The sequence below is a fragment of the Stegostoma tigrinum genome, chromosome 26, assembly GCF_030684315.1.
Source record: "Stegostoma tigrinum isolate sSteTig4 chromosome 26, sSteTig4.hap1, whole genome shotgun sequence".
NCBI lineage: Eukaryota > Metazoa > Chordata > Chondrichthyes > Orectolobiformes > Stegostomatidae > Stegostoma > Stegostoma tigrinum.
This window is the reverse complement of record NC_081379.1, coordinates 6380157-6400660: the sequence shown is the minus strand read 5'-3', so window position 1 is coordinate 6400660 and position 20504 is coordinate 6380157. Positions and strand designations below refer to the sequence as shown.

At 39.9% G+C, this 20504-nt stretch overlaps 1 protein-coding gene across 3 annotated transcripts in view; it reads right to left on the bottom strand.

Moving 5' to 3' along the window:
- Positions 1-20504, bottom strand: part of txnrd2.2 (thioredoxin reductase 2, tandem duplicate 2) — a 78953-nt gene that overhangs the window by 33381 nt on the left and 25068 nt on the right. For all 3 annotated transcript variants that reach the window (XM_059654927.1, XM_059654928.1, XM_059654929.1), the window contains 4 exons: positions 17341-17403; positions 15040-15107; positions 1671-1690; positions 1153-1244 (listed from right to left, as the gene is read on the bottom strand). In XM_059654927.1, the coding sequence (XP_059510910.1) occupies positions 1153-1244; positions 1671-1690; positions 15040-15107; positions 17341-17403 (243 nt within the window). The remainder of the gene's footprint in view (positions 1-1152; positions 1245-1670; positions 1691-15039; positions 15108-17340; positions 17404-20504) is intronic.

The following is a 20504-nucleotide window of genomic DNA, read 5'->3' as shown; positions in this document are numbered from 1 at the left end:
AGGCTCGTTGTGGTGCAGAAGAGTCAAGGGAAGTCAAGAATGCATGCTGAAACAAAGAAAGTTTCGATGCAACAAGAAGTTTAGATGGAATATTTTAAATCACTTTATCTTAGCAAAACAGTGTTGTAAATATAACATGGAATAATACTCTTGCTGTCATAAAATGGTGCATTTTCCAACTTACTGCTATCAAGTGCATGAAAGATCTGTTTGGATATTAAAAATGTTATGGATGTATGAGAATCTTGGAGCTTAGATTACATCCTTGTCGTTGATATTACCCAAAGGTTTTGAAGATTTTACTTATTTTAATTAGCATCAACTATTCATCAACCCATATTATGTGCATCTACTCGTATACGTCAGTGTGTAGAATAATTGTTCTGTTATTGCATTAAAGGAGGCTTCAATTTTACTAACTGCTGTAACATCTAAGAGCTTCTAATCCCATACTCTCAACTCTACAAAATCCATCTATGTAAAATTGCCTAAAACATTGTTGTCCATACCCTGTCAATCTACGAAGTACCCAAAGTACGTCTGTCCTTGATTATATACACTGGCTACCAATTTGTCAAGCCTCAGATTTTAAATTCTTAGCTTGGTTGTTTCAAACCCCTACAGGCCTTGCCTCACCTTATCTCTGCAACCTCCTCAAACACATCACTCCTCATCCTCCAAATCCTCCATTCCTCTTCTGTATAATTCCGTCCTTTGCCCCAGCAGCTGCAATCATGCCATCAACTAACTTGGTCTCACAACATACTCAAGTTGTCTCCCTAAACTCATCCAATTCCTCCTCCTCTGCTACCATCCTTAAAACCAAAATCTTTGATCAAGTTTGTGTTAGCTTCTTCCAAATGTACTTTCATTGACAATGTTTTGTTTTGTAGTACTTTACAATTTTTCCTATATTAAGAGCATTAAATAAATACAAGCTATCATTTTCAGCTGCTTCTATGACAAGTCCACAGATACAATATTTATCATTGAAACCAGACTCCATAAGAAAGTCTTTAAGAACACCATTATACCATCGCTAAATAAAACAGCCTCTGCATTTCACTTCATGATTCTAGACTTCAAAGTAGAATCTGTTAATGAAAAATCAAACCAATTTAATAGTTAGTATAAAAATATGCCATATCATACCTGGTCAAAGCCACGGAGAGGAATGCTTCGCACCATGATTGAAGTGTCCAAACCAACACCAGTTAAAAATCCAGCACACTCCAAGGCCACATCTAATAAAGTATCAGGTTAAGGATCCAAATATTAATGCACTATGCGTGGGGTTTAAAAAATGTTTTTATCAAACCTGGTGATTGACGTTAGTTATGATTTCATCAACATGAAATTATGTTTAGCACCTTCAAAAGTATTTGTAAGACAAGTAAAACTATTAAGACAATATATCTTTACAGGCAGCCCCTGAATTGCAAATGAATTCTTCTCCTGAGTCTGTTCACAAGTCGATTTGTACACAGGTCAGAAGACAACACAGGACAATATAAAGCAGCCATTCTTAGGTACACGAAATGGTTGTATGTCAGGTCTTTAATATTACACTCCTGTACAGGATCATAAGAACAATCATTTGTAAATCAAACATTTGTAAATTGGGGACCCCCAGTATTACTAATCTATTAAGGATTTCAAAAGAAGGATACAGCTTGCACCAATAACCAACCTATAAAGAGAAGGGAAAAAATATTAAAGTGAAAAATGTAATCTATTTAAGGTTTTTTTTGGGTGCCACACTTGCTTTTTCTTTCAACCTCAGCAACATACACCGTCCTGTAAAATATACTGAAAGGTAATCTGGCTGCTAGTCTCCTACAATCTCAGGCATATGCCAACCATTGAGAAGAGCTCAAGACTAGCAGAGGAAGATCCATTCATGGCTGTACGGTTGATAAAGTTTACCAGTGGGCTGTACAGTAATCAATACACACAGGAGTAAGTCGCCTCCTCCTACACAAACCTTCCATAGCCTGTATGCACTAATCTGCAACAAGAAACTTAGCTTAATGCATTTAGCTTAAAGCAAAATAAAAAGATTACATTTAATATTATTCATATGTTGGAAGATTAATCAGACATGGTAGAACACATGCGCACGCAGAAAACACTCCACTGGTTAGAGTCCTACGATTGTGGTTGCTGGAGGTCAAACATTTCAGCCACAAGTCACTACTGCAGAAATTTCTCATGCAATGTCCTCAGCCATCTTCACCTGCTGGTTGCAACAGCAGCGCGAGCGGGAGCTTGGAGCAAGAGCCTGTCGGGAAGCCGGTGAGTCACGGTTTTTGAATCATTCAAAAGCTCACCTTGAGTGCCGGTGCCTTCCATTTCTGGTTGCAGCAGCAGCGCGAGCGGGAGCTTGGAGCAAGAGCCTGTCGGAAAGCCGGTGAGTCACGGTTTTTGAATCTATAAAAAGCTTACCACGAGTGCCGGTGCCTTCCATTTCTGGTTGCAGCGCGAGCGGGAGCTTGGAGCAGGGGCGTCAGGGAACTGGAGCTGGAGCTGGATGAACTTTGGATCATTCGGGAGGCAGAGGGGGTTATTGAGAGGAGTTACAGGGAGGTAGTCACTCCTCAAGTACAGGAAAAAGGCAGATGGGTTACGGTCAGGGGACGGAAAGGGAACCGGCAGGCAGTGCAGGGATCCCCTGTGGCCATTCCCCTCCGCCCAGTATTACAGTTGCAGAAAGGATGTTTGGGGACTCGTCAACTGAGGTAGTATGAGCTGAGGTTAGAAATAGGAAAGGAGAGGTCACCCTGTTGGGAGTTTTCTAGAGGCCTCCGAATAGTTCCAGAGATGTAGAGGAAAGGATAGCAAAGATGATTCTCGATAGGAGTGAGAGAGACAGGGTAGTTGTCATGGGGGACTTCAACTTTCCAGATATTGACTGGGAACACTATAGTTCGAGTACTATAGATGGGTCAGTTTTTGTCCAGAGTGTGCAGGAGGGCTTCCTGACACAGTATGTAGATAGGCCAACAAGGGGCGAAGCCACATTAGATTTGGTACTGGGTAATGACCCCGGCCAGGTGTTAGATTTGGAAGTAGGTGAGCACTTTGGTGATAGCAATCACAATTCTGTTATGTTTACTTCAGTGATGGAAAGGGATAGGTGTATACACTGGGCAAGAGTTATAGCTGGGGGAAAGGCAATTACGATGAGATTAGGCAAGATTTAGGGAGCATAGAATGGGGAAGGAAACTGCAGGGGATGGGCACATTAGAAATGTGGAGCTTATTCAAGGAAAAGCTCCTGTGTGTCCTAGATAAATATGTACCTGTCAGGCAGAGAGGAAGCTGTAGAGTGCGGGAGCTGTGGTTTATGAAGGAGGTAGAATCTCTCTTCAAGAGGAAGAAGGCGGCTTATGTTAGGATGCGATGTGAAGGCTCAGTTAGGGCACTTGAGGGCTACGAGGTAGCCAGGAAAGACCTAAAGAGAGAGCTCAGCAGAGCCAGGAGGAGACATGAGAAGTTGTTGGCGGATAGGATCAGGGTAAACCCTAAGGCTTTCTATAGGTATTTAAGGAATAAAAGAATGACGAAAGTAAGATTAGGGCCAATCAAGGATAGTAGTGGTAAGTTGTGTGGAGTCAGATGAGATAGGGGAAGCACTAAATGAATATTTTTCAACAGTATTCACTCTAGAAAACGACAATGTTGTCGAGAAGAATACTGAGATACAGGCTACTAGACTAGGTGGGATTGAGGTTCACAAGGAAGAGGTATTAGAAATCCTTCAGAAGTTGAAGATAGATAAGTCCCCTGGGCCGGATGGGATTTATCCTCGGATCCTCTCGGAAGCCAGGGAGGAGATTGCCGAGCCTTTGGCATTGATCTTTAATTCGTCATTGTCTACAGGAGTAGTGCCAGATGACTGGAGGATAGCAAATGTGGTTCCCCTGTTCAAGAAGGGGAGTAGAGACAACCCTGGTAATTATAGACCAGTGAGCCTTACCTCAGTTGTTGGTAAAGAGTTGGAAAAGGTTAGAAGGGATAGGATTTATAATCATCTAGAAAAGAATAAATTGATTAGGGATAGTCAGCACGGTTTTGTGAAGGGAAGGTCATGCCTCACAAACCTTATTGAGTTCTTTGAGAAGGTGACCAAACAGGTAGATGAGAGTAAATCAGTTGATGTGGTGTATATGGATTTCAGCAAGGGGTTCGATAAGGTTCCCCATAATAGGCTATTGTACAAAATGCGGAGGAATGGAATTGTGGGAGATATAGCAGTTTGGATCGGAAATTGGCTTGCTGAAAGAAGACAGAGGGTGGTAGTTGATGGGAAATTTTCATCCTGGAGACCAGTTACTAGTGATGTACCGCAAGGGTAGGTGTTGGGTCCAGAGCTGTTTGTCATTTTTATAAATGACCTGGATGAGGGCGTAGAAGGATGGGTTAGTAAATTTGCAGACAACACTAAGGTCAGTGGAGTTGTGGATAGTGACGAAGGATGCTGTAGGTTGCAGAGAGACATAGATAAGCTGCAGAGCTGGGCTGAGAGGTGGCAAATGGAGTTTAATGCAGACAAGTGTGAGGTGATGCACTTTGGTAAGAGTAACCGGAAGGCAAAGTACAGGGCTAATGGTAAGACTCTTAGCGGTGTACATGAGCAGAGAGATCTCGGTGTTCATGTACACAGATCCTTGAAAGTTGTCACCCAGGTTGACAGGGCTGCTAAGAAGGCATACAGTGTTTTAGCTTTTATTAATAGAGGGATCAAGTTCTGGAACCAAGAGGTTATGGTGAAGCTGTACAAAACTCTGGTGCGGCCGCACTTGGAGTATCATGTACAGTTCTGGTCACCGCATTATAAGAAGGATGTGGAAGCTTTGGAAAAGGTGCAGAGGAGATTTACTAGGATGTTGCCTGATATGGAGGGAAGGTCTTATGAGGAAAGGCTGAGGGAGTTGAGGCTGTTTTCGTTAGAGAGAAGGTTGAGAGGTGACTTAATTGAAACATATAAAATAATCAGAGGGTTAGATAGGGTGAATAGGGAGAGCCTTTTTCCTCAGATGGTGAAGGTGAGCACGAGGGGGCATAGCTTTAAATTGAGGGGTGAAAGATATAGGACAGATGTCAAAGGTAGTTTCTTTACTCAGAGAGTAGTAAGGGAATGGAACGCTTTGCCTGCAACGGTAGTAGATTTGCCAACTTTAGGTACATTTAAGTCGTCATTGGACAAGCATATGGACGTACATGGAATAGTGTAGGGTAGATGGGCTTGAGATCGGTATGACAGGTCGGCACAACATCGAGGGCCGAAGGGCCTGTACTGTGCTGTAATGTTCTATGTTCTAATATATCCTCCCTGCCACCATAAGGTCAGAGATGGGGGTAATTGCTGATGGCTGCACAATACTAAGTACTTGGCAGATGCTGAAGCAGTCCGTGTCAAATGCAGCAAGACCAGGAAAATATCCAGGCTTGGACTCATGAGTGCCAAAAAACATTTGTGCCAGACAAGTGCCATACAATGACCATCTCCATCTCCAAAATGAGAGAATCCAACCACTGCCTCTTGACATTCAATGGCATTACCATTGTTGAATGGCCCATGATCAACAAAGACCAAACCTGGATCAGCTATATAGGAGTGGCTAAAAGACCAAATCAGAGACCAGGAATTCTCTAGATAAGTCACCTCATCAGGCCCCAAAACCTGTTCACCATCTACAAGTTACAAACCAGGAGTGCAAGGAAATACTTTCCACTTGTTTGGATGAATGTAACTCTAACAGTACTCAAGAAGTTCAACACCATTCAGGACAAGGCTGCTACCTGATTGGCACCTTGATTAACACCTTCAATATTCACTCTCTCTGTCACCAAGGCATTGTGGCAGCAGGGTAATCTATTTAGTAGAAGCTACACAAAACTCAAAGTACTTGGACTATACCTTCTAAATTCACGAGCTCTACAACTAGAGAGGACAAGAGCAGCAAATACACGGGAACAACACTGCCTAGAGCTTTTCCACCAAACTACACATCATCCTGATTTGGAACTGTTGGCCATTCCCTTACTGTCACTGGGTCAAAATCATTAAACTCCCTTCCTGGGCTCAAGGTAGTGGGAAACATACAAATGACCATACTTAACAGGAGCTAAACTTACAGCAGTGGGCCACACATGGCCTACCACACCAGAGCAGGTCAGCAATTCAGCATGCGGTGGGAATGAAAGAAAAAATGTCAACTGTGTTTGCGGCAACAAGTAGATTCTAAGGCACTCAGTGTGATTAACTTCTTAGTCATATGGCGGCTTTGCTTAGCCCAAATTAGTTTCCGTCTGGCCAATACTGAAGAGTGTTTACAGGCCAGTCTTCCACTTAAAATTCAGCCAAACTTCCTGCAAAATACAATCATGGGGTGGAAGTGCCAGTGTTGGAATGGAGTGGACGAAGTCAGAAGTCACAAGCTACCAGGTTATAGTCCAATAAGTTTATTTTAATCACAAGCTTTTGAAGCACTGCTCCTTCACCTGACAAAACAGCAGCATCGTGAAAGCTTGTGATTTCAAATAAATCTGTTGGACGATAACCTGATATCATGTGACTTCTGAAAACGCAATCAAACCAAGTGAGATTCGGGGAGATCAGCTATGATGCTGGTTCTGCAATCAGCTGATCTGGTCGCTTGTGGCCTGTGACTACAGTGAAATCAGGTGTCAAGATCTCTGTAAACTATCAGTGTGGTTCCATTCTGATGGTATATGCATATTCTGAGAAATGTAGCAAGAGAAGGTTTGTCCCTCTAATCAACATTACACACTCGATGAATGGAAAACTCTATTGAGAATAGGTTGAGACGCCCCAATTTTCAGACCCCCAAAAAATGTCATATTCCAACAAGCAAAGATTAAACATAAGGAAATGGGTAAACTTCTCCATCAACAAAAAGCAGGTCAGGTGTTCTGTTTAGAGTCTGCCCAAACAACAGCCCTGAATGATGTGGAAGGATGTGTGTGCATTGGCTATGAACCAATTCACATGAATCAGGCTTAAACTGATGATCTTACGAATTCAAAAGCAGCAGGACTCAGTTCCAAGGGCACAGTTCTGTGAAATGAGCATTTTTTTGCAGAGGAAAAAATATAAACACTTTTTTTAAAAAAAAGTCAAAATACAAATGGTAAAAGACTTCTGAAAATACTATAAATTCTGAAAAGGACAAAAAAAACCTTTTGCTCTGTGTGTGGCCCAAGCAAAATTAAGCTTCAAGACACTTGAAGGATGAAGTGATGGTGGAATGGACAATTCTAATGACAAGACTAATCCCTTCAGGAATTAACAATACAATGCAACTAAAAATGCAATACATATTGCTGAAGACTACCAGTATTTAATGTTACTGCCCCAAGGGGCTACATCATTGGTGTTAAATCCACAATGAGCTGTACACAATAGGAATGTGCCTTGGGCTGCTATCCAGAATATTATAGGGTCACTTGTGCATAAGCAGCTGAAGCTTCCAATACCCTTTTAATGGACATCGATGTATATATTATCCAGCTGGTTTATCTAAAGGTGATCTGTTGGATGCAGATACACTGATCTTCAGGCAGTCTAATTATTTTATTAAAAACACAGCATTTAATTGCATTCATCATAATCAGTCCCTCAATCTCCAGAGTAATTTTATTAATTCAATGTGGGACACCATTTGCCTTAGACATAATAATGTTACTTCCATATTTTTAAACATTCATGGAATGTGGATGTTGCTGGTTGTATTGGCCATCCCTGATTACACTGTAGAGGTGGTGTAAGTGGCTCTCTTGAAGTATTGGAGTCCTTTGGATGTAGGGACTCCCACAGTGCTGCTAGGAAGGGAATTCCAAGACTTTGACCCAGGGAGGGTGATGGAATAATCATATACTTCCAAATCAGGTCAGTGTGCAACTTGCATGTGTTTGTCTTTCCAGCATCTGCTGGTCTTGTACTTCTAAGTGCTGAAAGTTTGTGGGTCACTTTAGCCCTGGGTGAGTTACTACATCTCATCTCGTAAACGTTAAACACTGCCACCACCATGCATCAGTAATGAAAGAAGTGAATATCAAACAGGGTGTGAATCTAGGAGGAACAGGGTGCGGATCTAGATGGATGTTTGTCCAGGCAGGTGTCAAGCTTCTTAAGTGCTGTTGGAGCTGTACACATCCGTATAGATTGACGGTATGCCGAGACACTCCTGACTATGCCTTGTAGATGGCAGACAGGCATTGGGGACACGGGTAGTGAGTTAATCACTGCAGTTTTCCTAGCTTCTGGAGCCACTGTATTTATATGATTGATCCATTAAGTTTATAGTCAATGGTAGCCCCCAGCATGTTGATAGTGGGGCGTTCAACAATGTTAATATACAGGGAATTATAGTCAGATTCTCTTTGGTTGGAGATGGTCATTGACTGATAATTTCTGGCATGAAATGGACATGTATATAACTGTTAAGCAAAATGGAACCATCTCATATAGTTCCGCCTTCAAAACAAGGACAGTCTATCCATCTTTTCAACTCAGCTTCTAGCCAGTCTTCCTATTCTCTACCCAAATACCAATTTATAAAGCGACTTGAAATATTTTGCTTGTGTTAAAGGCGCTATATGAATGCACATTTGTCCTCCAAACCTCCAGTGCAATGTGAAACACTGGTCATTAGCTTACAGGGCCACTTTATAAACTTAACCTCCCCCCCGCTCCTTGAATTGAAAGCAAAAGGGTTGGAGCTTTTTAAAGATTCAAAATGTGAATAACTTGTTACAAGGAGGCAAGGCAGAGACTGCAACCATGGCCTTGGGAACATCCCTTGAATTTAGCAAGTACCAGATGTCAGATGCAGCCTCAGGCAACAGATGGCAAGACACTTTATAAATTTTCAGCCATTTGGCAGGGGCGATCTTTCCTACAGCATTTCAGGATTATCTCTCAATTTTCAAAAAGCAAGGAAAAAGACTCTCAGTTCTGACATCTCAAAACCAGAGACACTGCAGTGTTATAATTCCAGTAACTTACACAAAGTGTTGCCCACTTTCGCAGATTCTAAAGGATTGTCAATTTAAAGCAAAAAATTTAAAACATGGTCAAATGAAGAGAAACTTGGGATCAGGAGCATCCGAACAATAAAAGCAGAAAAAATATCCTGAAGTATGCCAAAAATTTAGGCAACTAATTAAATGATTCAATCACAATATATCTGGGAAAACTGCAAAAGAATAGTCATTTGATTAAGAACAAAAAAGCTACTGTAACCCCTCAAGGCTTATTCTGACTATTATTGCAGGAATGTAACAAGGTCAACAGCAAAACACCTACCATACACTGTTAAAACCTGTATCAACAACGACCAGACAAAAGTAGTATTAGGATTATGGTCTTCTAATCAAACAGCAAGATCAACGTTCATTTGCAATCCTCAAAATGATTAATTTCACCCTGTCAACTTGGATCTACAACTGCAGAATTAAGAATGTGTATAACAAAAAAGTCTGTATTTTTGTAGTGCCTCAGTTCCAAAAGTGACATTAAAATATTCTTTGTCTAAAAATAGTCTTTGTATTCACTCTGATACAGATGTAAACCACATTTCAGTGTGGAGTCTGAATGCTGGACATCCACTGCTATCTAGTGGTGGTAAATTGAAATAGCAAGAAAAAGCCAGTTGAGAGTCACTGGAGACAGCACATTGCAAAATAATTTGAATGCAAGGACAAAGGGAAGAGCTTGTACCACACTGCTATTAATTATCCAGTTGATTAACTCAGTTGGTTGGATGGCTGGTTTGTGATGCAGATTGATGCCAACAGTATGGGTTCAATTCCTGCATCACTGGAGTTCTTTCTCAACCTTTTTCCCTTGCCTAAGGTGAAGTAACAGTTAAACAACAAGCAGTCCTGTGGTCTGGCAGAACCACGGTGAGCGTACCTCTACCTGTTGCAGCTGTACAGGACGTTGGTGAGGCCACTTTTAGAATACTGCATTCAATTCTGGTCTCCTGCTTCCAGAAAGATGTTGTTAAACTTGAAAAGGTTCAGTAAAGATTTAGAAGGATGTTGCTGAGCTTGGGCAGCTTAAGAAATAGGGGCTGGCTTAACAGGCTGGGGGTAATTTCTCTAGCGTGTTGGTGGCTAAGGGTTTTCTCTTAATTCGTTCACGGGATAAGGGCATCGTCGACCAGGCAGCATTTACTTCCCATCCCTAACTGCCCACAGGGCAGTTAAGAGTCAACCATACTTCTGTGGGTCTGGAATCACATGTATGCCAGACCAGGTAAGGAAGGCAGTTTCCTTCTCCAAAGGAATTGAGTGAACCTGATGAATTTTTCCAACAATTGGCAGTCATTAGACTCAATCACCATTAGACTCTTAATTCCAGATATTTATTGGATTCAAATTCCACCATCTGCTGTGGCAGGAATTGAACCGGGGTCCTCAGAACTTTATCTGGGTCTCTGGATTAACAGTCCAGTGGTAATACTGGGCCATTACATCCCCTAAGGTGACCTTACAGAGGCTTATAAAATCATAAAGAGGCATAGATAGGGTGAATATTCAAGGTTTTTCTCCCCCATGATGGGGAGTCCAAAACTAGAGGGCATTGGTTTAAGGTGACAGGAGAAAGATTTAAAAGGGACTGAAGGGAAACTTTTTGTTCCAATGGTGGTGTGCGTATGGAACAAGCTGCCAAAGGGAGTGGTGGAGGCAGGTACAATTAAAACATTTAAAAGGCATCTGGATGGGTACATGAACAGGAAGGGTTTAGAGGGATATGGGCCAAATGCTAGCAAATGCGACTCGATCAGTTTAGGACATCAGGTCAATGCAGACAGGTTTAACTGCAGGGTCTGTTTCCATACTGTATAACAGTGACTCTACTAGTTAATGTTTTAACTAGATTAAAATTGCATTCAGGCAAATCAAAAATTGGCCTTTATCCCCAAATGTTGAGTGAAATCTGACAATTTCAGATTTGAGTCTCTTGCTGCCCAAGATTCAACTATGGGAGCTGATCATTCAAATTCGATATAAAAGTAGCTTAAAATTTAACCTATGTTTTCATTTTTTGCAGAAAAGAAACAAAACAGTATTCTTCCAAAGCAATTTGCCTCCATGTTGTTTATGGAGCTGAACTTGATTAGGGACTTTCAGACAGGACCAAATCAAACACCACTATGAAATATACCCAAAACAATATTGGTAAACAAATTAAATTAGTTAGAGAAGATTTAACTGTTGACCATATAACATTGTTTATTAAATTTAATACTTCAGGCTTGACTTTTATCAAAAATTCAATGGGCCAGATTTGGCTAGCAGGATGTCTAATACATCTACTGAGAGTGAGACTTTCCCCTGTACGTATACTTCAGCTGAAAACATTTTGCCCACTTGGTCAACGAGTCTGCAAACTGGTAGCAGCAAAACAAAGCAAAGAATGCAACTGGAAGCCGAGTGGTTAGGGAAAGCAACAGAGCATCTCCACAACCAATGAGATTTCAGGATTATCCCAAACTAAGCAGAGAAGGAAGATGAATTAAAGAATTCAATGTCCAATCAGGTGCCAGAGTCACTGCATTCATATAGAACGAAGATAGAAAGGAAAAGTCTAAATATCTAAAAGTCTAAAAATCTCTGAAAATTTCAAAACTTGAAGAGATTAAATTTTATAGTCATAATAAATTTTTAGTATCAGAGATTGGCAGTCAAGAAGTTATCACAACATTAAGATTATACTTCTAATTATTAACCCTGAATAATAGGATAGCAATATCAAGATATCATTGTTTATCCATGTGTCTGCTGCTTGCCAGGATGTTTTTCTATTTGTGAAACAACGAGAACCATTAGCCTCACTGTTATTCCTGCAGTACTTATTAATGTTGTGGGTGGTGCTTTAGTCAGTGCTTTCAGTGTCAGGTGCCACACAATGGTTAAAGTTGTCACAGTCTTACCAGGCCATAGGGTTGTTCTCTCATTAGAGGTGGTGGTTCAACCTGAGGATCACCATGCCTCTGGTGAGGGGAAAGGTAGAGAAAGACAGTTCTTCATGGTTATCTCAGCCAGTGTGGGAATTCAACCCTCACATCTGGCATCACAAACCAGCCATCAAGTCAAATGAGCTAACCAATCACCCACAACAGTTACTAACTTACTGTAGTGATTGTACTACCCTGGGGTGAGGGTCTCATAAATCACTTGAAATTCTTTTAGATTTTTCCAACATTTTACCAAGTAAGTGAAACTTCTAATATTCAAAGCGATCAATTAAAAATAGATAAATCACAACAACAAAATTCTAATTAACCGTTAAACTATTCTATATTCCCATTGCTTGACAACTTTCTATAGATTATTAAAAATTTACAAATAAATTTAGGAACTTCACGTCATTCAATGCATTTCAATGAGGAGTCGGACACCAGGAAGCCAATTTTTTTGTGTTAACTGACACGAAGTATCATTTGTACAGAAACTTTTCAATTCGTGTGTTTAATTGCACGTTTACCTGTCTTAAGTTACTGTGAAATTTGCACGGAAATAATGCGTGACAATGGCCTCACTATTAATTTGACAGCAATTTTTGTACCATTGCATTTGACAATTTATTGTGCAGCTTGAACAAAACAAAACTTCTATTTGTGATTTTTTTTCTCAACATCCATCATTTTGACTTTGCCAGCAATCAGATTCTTTGCTGACACGTTTTCAGTTCATCACATGTCATTTGAAATACAACATACAGGAGGAAAAGTGCCAGTGATTCTTTTAAGAAAGCACCATTAAGGCAAATGCTATAGTTTTTCAAATGGAAGGAACCATTAGGAATATTGGATATTTTTACTTTGATCATTATCATTTTAAGAGGTTGAAATATCAGGAAGCTATGCACACTGACTCTTCCTTAGAATGGATTGTGAAGGACAGAGGATATTTTAACACACAAAAACACATACTGAGGTTACATCAATGATATCACCGGACTGCTATACAAAAGCTCAACAAGCATATTGTGGGAAATTTGTTGCTCTTTTAAGTAATTTTACTACACTTAACCAAACTGAGGCAAGATGCACAAGTCTGTAAATATCCCTTCACAATGCGTTGGAATTACAGACTGACTGAAGTTTGTCAAAGTAGAGTGGACTTTTGTTTGCTTTGGGTAAAAATGACCTTTTACTGATGTCTTGTGACATTTTTAAAAGACATTGGGAAAATAAATCTCCGAGTCAGAGCCCAACTCTACACTTCAGCAATTTACAAGATATTATTTTTCAAATTCAAATTTTAATACCGTATGCAACAGTTGTCTGAATTAAATAAAAAGGAAATTTTTCCAACCTCACTGCTAAGTTAGAAAATCCCGAGCCTGGAGCAGTCACAAGGTCTGTAAACACAGTTGAAGAAACCTGCTGACTATGGACATTACAATTGCTGCACCCAATGGTATCAATGTGGACTTCACAAGCTTCAAAATCTCCCCTTCCCCCACTGCATCCCAAAACCAGCCCAGTTCTTCCCCTCCCCCCACTGCATCCCAAAACCAGCCCAGCCTGTCTCTGCTTCCCTAACCTGTTCTTCCTCTCACCCATCCCTTCCTCCCACCTCAAGCTGCACCTCCATTTCCTACCTACCACCTCATCCCTCCTCCTTGACCTGCCCATCTTCCCTGGAATAACCTATCCCCTCCCTATCTCCTCACCTATACTCTCCTCTCTACCTATCTTCTTTTCTCTCCATCTTCGGTCCGCCTCCCCCTCTCTCCCTATTTATTCCAGTTCCCTCTCCGATGAAGGGTCTAGGCCCGAAACATCAGCTTTTGTGCTCTCGAGATGCTGCTTGGCCTGCTGTGTTCATCCAGCTCCACACTTTGTTATCTTGGATTCTACAGCATCTGCAGTTCCCATTATCACTGATACAATTGCTGCACTGTTGTATTTACCTTGGAAATCAAATACAGTCAAATAGTATACTTGAATACTGTCTACAGAAAGCCCCTCACATCAAACTAATCCACACTTGCCACATTATCCCACGAAACTTAAATCCTTGTGGAAATACAGAACAGCACCCAGTAAATTGCTTCTCTGTTTCCTTGAAAAATGAAGAAGAGGGCAACGTACTTAACTAATCAGTAGAGTTATAATGCAGAACAACCTATAAAGCTTTGCCACTTATACTTGCAGTTCACCGGCTTCTATTAGATTGTCAGCTCCAACGACAACAAGGAAGCAAAGGAGAGGAGAAAAAAGGCCAAATTCTCTGGGTTTAAAAAAAATTAAAGAAGTGTGAATTACTTTTCAAAAATTGTAATTTGAACCAGTTTCTTGAAAATGCACAAGAATAGCCAGCAAACATTTGCTGCCCGATTCAGCTTCTGTTGCTTCCTATCACCTTATTACAATTCCACTTAGTTCTTTTGGTAAGAAAATGATATAAAACATGATCAGCTCAATGAGACCTCTCACGCATTGGTAATACAAATATTGGAGCGACAACATAACTTATAGACGCCAAAACGATGGGGTCAATTTGTTTTAAAACTATTATATGCAAATAGCTGGAAATGTACTTAGTGCAGTAATTCAGCCTTGGCCCTTTCAGATTTTGTAGTTTGAGGAATTCAGAAAGGCTCAATGGACTTTGTAATGAGCTACACGTGATCCCCCGTTTTCAGGCCCCTCATAAATAAATCTGAGTAATGTAATATTTTAATGCTTGGCAAACAACAATTTCATCAGACCTTTTGCAACAGCTCACCACAATCAGACATATAGTAACCAACTCAATAGCTGATTAAAAAAGTAGTCCATATAATTATTAGTTTGAAAGACAAAGTAAGATAGCTTTCCTTTTCCTCTATTTTACAACAGGATGGCAATGTTCATTAAATACTGGTACTGTTCTTGTTGTACATCTTAACCAAGCAGCTTTGCACTTCTAGTAAACTGTCCACTGCAGATACATTAACCTCTCCTCCCATCATTACATTTTAGAATGCAGCTAAGTGGATTATTTACTCACGTTTTTCCAGGTGAATCTTGAAGCCAAAAAATATCATCACTGGAAATGCCAAGTTCAGCCCCGAGAATCTTTAGCAAAGAAAATGAGTATTTTATCCATGTTGTGGCAAAAAGAAATATTGTTTTGTATTTCAGTCTGTTCCAAGAAAATAAACAGCCTGTCAGACAAAGTAGCTTTAATATCGGACACTGACTAAAGAAGAAAAATACTGCCAGTGCTGAAACTTTGAAATCACCACAGAAGACTGGGCAAACTCATGAGATCTGGCAGCATCTGTGGAGAGAGAAACAGAGTTAACGTTTCTGAAGAATTTGCATTAGATTTGAGCTATTAGCTCTGTTTCTCTCTTCGGAGGTGCTGCAAGACATCCTGACAAAAGAAATATTATTTTCCATTCTAACTAATTTAACAGTAGTATTTTAAGACAGAAATGCATTTGTAAATCAACAGTGTTTTAACAAGAAACAAAACAGAAATTGCTGGAAAGGTTCAGCAATTCTGCCAACACCTGTGAAGAGTAACCAGAGTTAATGCTTCAGGTTCTGAGGAAGGGCCATTGAACCTGAAACATTTACTCTGATTTCTGTCCAGATACTGCCAGACCTGCTAAGCCTTTCGAGCAATTTCTATTTTTGCTTCTGATTTCCAGGGTCTGAGGGCAGTTCTTTCAGCTTTTTTTGAGTTTTAACAGCACATCCTTCAAACTAATTGTAGTTCAGTTGGCATAATTGTGAAGCAGAGCAACAGAGATTGTAGGAATGACTGGTTTCTCCTAATCTGAACCAAAACATTTGTTACAACTACTTCAATTTACCTCAGTGCACCTGGATTAAGGGAAGCAAAAAATTAAATCAGAATTTCTCCTTGACAGCTCTCTCATCAACCTGGATAAAGTGGATTTAATGGATACATTGATTATCTTTCAAGATTCTACAGCCTCTGGAACAGTTCCTATGGATTGGGAAGTAGTTAATGCAACCCTATTAGTTTAAAAAGGAGCTAGAGACAAAACTGGGAATTATAGGCTAGTTGGTCTGACATCAGGTTAATGCTGATGTTCATGATAAAGGATTTAGCAGCAGAGCACTTGGACAAAGACCAAATCAGACAGAATCAGCTTGGATTTATAAAAGGGAAATCATGTCTAATAAATCTCCTGGAACTTTTTAAAAGGACACAACTAGTAGAGTTGATAAGGGGAGAACCAGTCAATGTTATTGGGGTCTTCAGAAGGCTTTCAGTAAGGTCCCACATGAGAGATCAGCATGTAAAATTAAAGCGATTGGGATTGGGGATAGCGTACTGACATGGGTAGAGAACTGGTTGGCAGACAGAAAACAAAGAGTATGAATAAACAAGCCTTTCTCTGAATGGCAGGCAATGACTACTGGGATACTGCAAGCATCAGTGTTTGGACCCCAAATTTCACAATACATATTAATGATTTAGATGTGGGAACGAAATGCAATATCTCTCAAGTTAACAGACAACACAGAGCTGTGTGGAAGGGTGAAGTGTAAGGAGGATGCATAGTTGCTTCAGTGTAACTTGGAGAAGTTGAGTGAGTGCATAAATGCATGACAGATGAAGTGTATGAGAGATGACAATATTGGGAGCTGGAGGAATCTTAAATTTGACAACACTGCTAGGATCAATAAATAGATACAAGGTAAAAGGATCCTTTCCCCACAGAATGTACATCACACAACCTCAAACTTCACAGTGTCATTCAGATACTTTAGCAACAGATGGTGTGGAAAGTTAGAAACAAAAATCACACAGGGATGTGTGAAATGTTCTGTTCTGTTATTGGGAACTAAGTTTGTGAAGTAGAAACTTCATATCAGCATAAAAGTATATTTTTCTCCTTTCTTAGTTCTTCTCTGCACTGTTCCCAGCGGAGAGGTTAAACAAATAGGCCATTATCAGATTTCACTACACCAGAACACAACAGAAGCAAAATATTGTGAATGCTGGAAATATGAAGTAGAAACAGAAAATGCTTGAAATATTAAGCAGACCTGTTAGCACTGACAGAGAGAGAAAAACAAATCCAATGTTCCATTGAAAGGTCATTAATCAGATTCTATGACTCTAAAGGATGTACTGCAGCAAGAAGATCCAACAGCACTTACAAATTTTCCCTCCCAAGAGAAATCTATTTATTTTACACTTAATTACAATCTAAGCCCCTGTGACGTACTGTGATTAAAAACTGAACAGGATTCTACAACCTAAATACAAAACTATTAAAAAGCAAATGATAAATTATAGATTATTCAACAAACAAATGAAGCTTACATCCAAGGGATATTTTGGCCTGCCTCCAGTTGCGATCACAATGTTTTCAGCAGTCAGAATAGTCTGCGGAATGAATCCATATTATTTCAATTCAAATTTGTTAACATAACGAATTGGGAGAAATTGGTAAGAAATACAATATAGCTTATCAGAGCATGCAGTGTAAAACTGAGCACAAGTATGAATTGCAACATCAACCTCACAGTTGTTTAACTGATGTGCACAAAATCTAGTCTAGCATTCCAACGCAATCCTGAATGAGTGCTGCAGTGCCAAGAGAGCTTGAGAACATAAGGATGTTGGCTATTTGAGCCTTAAGTCTCCTTCCCCTCTGAAAAAGATCACAGCTGATCTTCCATCTCAACTACAGCTTATTGCGCAATCTCTTAATTCCCTTAGTATGCAAATCTCTATCGACTACAGTCTGAATATGCTCAATGATTGAATACGCATGGCTTTCTGGGATAGAAAATACAATTTACAGACTTGAGAGTAAAGAAATTTCATCTCAAATGATTTATCCTTTATTCTTAAACTATGATCCCCTGTTCTACATTCCCTATCCACAGTAAACATATTTTCAGTTTCAACCCTGTCAGGATAGTTAAGCATTTTCTGCGTTTCAATTAGATTAACCTTAAATCTAAATTAACTTAATTTTAAATCTAATTAACCTAAAGTCCAGAGAATACGAGTCTAATCTACTCAATCTTTCGACTTTTATCAAAGTGTCTCTATTGGAAATTTGTCTGCTCATGTGACAAATAAGCTCCTTATATATAAAGTATATGGAGTTGGTTAGCTCAGCTCAAGGCTGCATGGCTGGTTTGCGACATACAATGGCACCAACAGCATGGGTTAAATTTCGTGTTGGCTGAGGTCACCATAAAAGGTTCAGCATTCTCAACCTTTCCCCTCACCTCAGGTGTGGTGAACCTTAGGTTAAACCGCCAGCAGTTGCCTCTCTTTAAGGAGAGCAGCCTCATGGTCTGCTGGAACTGTAGCGACTTTACAACATAAACTGGTCATGCATTAATCATGAGATAACAATGTGTAGAGCTGGATGAACACAGCAGGCCAAGCAGCATCAGAGGAGCAGGAAAGCTGACATTTCCGGTCTGGACCCTAACCTCTGAATCAATTTTAACCCCACTGCAAAGCCACTCCAGCATCGGCAGTTGCCACTACCTCATGCATTAATTATGGCTTGTTTGCTCACTGCTACTTTGCAGCAAACTTACTATTTCACAAATGATACAAACACTTCACCAATGCTGTATTATAAATGGTTTCATTGTTATCTTCCACTTCACAAATTGCAATCAAAGATTTAGTCATTTTTGATCATTCCTCCTCAAGTTCTTTTCATTCCTGAACACTTAAGTTAGCCCGGACTTGGTAGTCAGTGACAAGGCAATGACCGTTGTCTCTGTTGACACAGAAAGAATGAGTGATCGTTGTCTTTGAACTAACTCTTTCATGACATCTGTTTGAATCTGTCACCAAGTGAAGGTGACTTTAAATTTACATAAAATAAGCAATCAGAATATACACATGGAATTATGATAGCTGCAATATCATGACAAAAATTTAAACAAGAAATTTAAAATAGGTGAACATTTGTATCATGATAGAGAAATAAGGTAATCTGAAAATGTAAGATTAGTTTCTCAGGGTCAGTGAGGTTGCCCAGCTATCAGTTCTTCTGTGATTTAAAAAAATCTATGACATCTTAATAAACAGGGTGCAAATTTTGCATGGGACTTTTTTTTTACAGAAAAACTAAGAGTGGATTCCATTTATTCTTTCAGGGAACATGAGAGCTGCTGGCATTTGTTCCAAATCGTGAACTGCCCTTGAAATTAGTGGCTTCGTAGGCTATTTCAGGGGGCAAATGGAGTCAAGCATATTGCTGTGTTTCTGGAATCATATGTTGGCCAGATCAGGTCAGGGGGGCAAATTTCCTTCCCTAAAAGACAGCAGTGTATCCACTGGGTTTTTACGACACTTGATGATAGTTTCAGACGCTACGTTATTAAGACTAACTTTTGATTCTCAATTTTATTAATTGAATTTAAATTCCAATAACTGGTTGGTGGGACTTCAACCCCTGTACCCAGTGCGTAACTTGGGTCTCTGGAATACTGTGACAAGTGATAATGTGGCAAGTTGTTGTTAGTCTAGTCATTTCTAATTGATTGCAATCAATTGATGTTGGAAGAAGGACAAACAAAAGTTACTAGATCCTTGACAGCAATTTGTGAAGTGGAAAATAATAATGAGGCCATTTATCTTACAGCATTAGTCAAGGGTTTGTATCATTTGATGACATCAACACAGCACTCTTTGAGGAAGTAGACCATAAAATCTAGAAGCCAAAAAGTGCGCTGTTTGGCCCATCAAGTCTGCTTCACAGAGATCATGGCTGATCTGATAACCGTCACTGCCACTTTCCTGCCTCATCCCCATAACCTGACATTCCTTTACTGGTTAAGAATCAACCTCTGCCTTGAATATACTTTAAGATCTAATGCTTTAGCCCTCAGCAACAAAGAACTGCACAGATTCACTAGCCTCAGAGAGGAAATTCCTTCACATCACTGTCTTAAATGGGCAACTTCTTACTCAGAAATTATTCTCTTTGGTCCTAGACTCTCGCCACATCTACCCTGTCATGAATTTCAGTAATCTTACATGATTAAATAAGGTCTCCTCTCATTTTCCTAAACACTGAAGAGAACAGGTCCAACCTATTCAATGACACTTAACGGAAAATCCCTCCTTACCTTGAAGCCTTTTTTGGACTGACTCCAATGCCAGTATATCTTTCCTTAGATAAGGTGACCAAGATCGTTCACAATATTCCAGCTGTGGTCTTAGTGCCTTGTAGGGTTTTAGCAAAACTTTCTGTTTTTATATTCTGTTCCTTTGAAAAAAGCTGACATTCCATTCACCTTCCATGTTAGCTGAACTTGAATGTCAGTTTTTTGTGATACATGCATGAGTGTCCTTAAATCCCTCTGTGCTGCAATCCTCTGCAGTAAGACCTTGTTTAAATAACAATCAGCTCTTCTATTCTTCCTACCAAAAAGCATTACCACACATTATAGTCCATCTGTCAAGTTTTTTGCCCACTGACTTAACCTGTCTGTATCCCTCTGTTG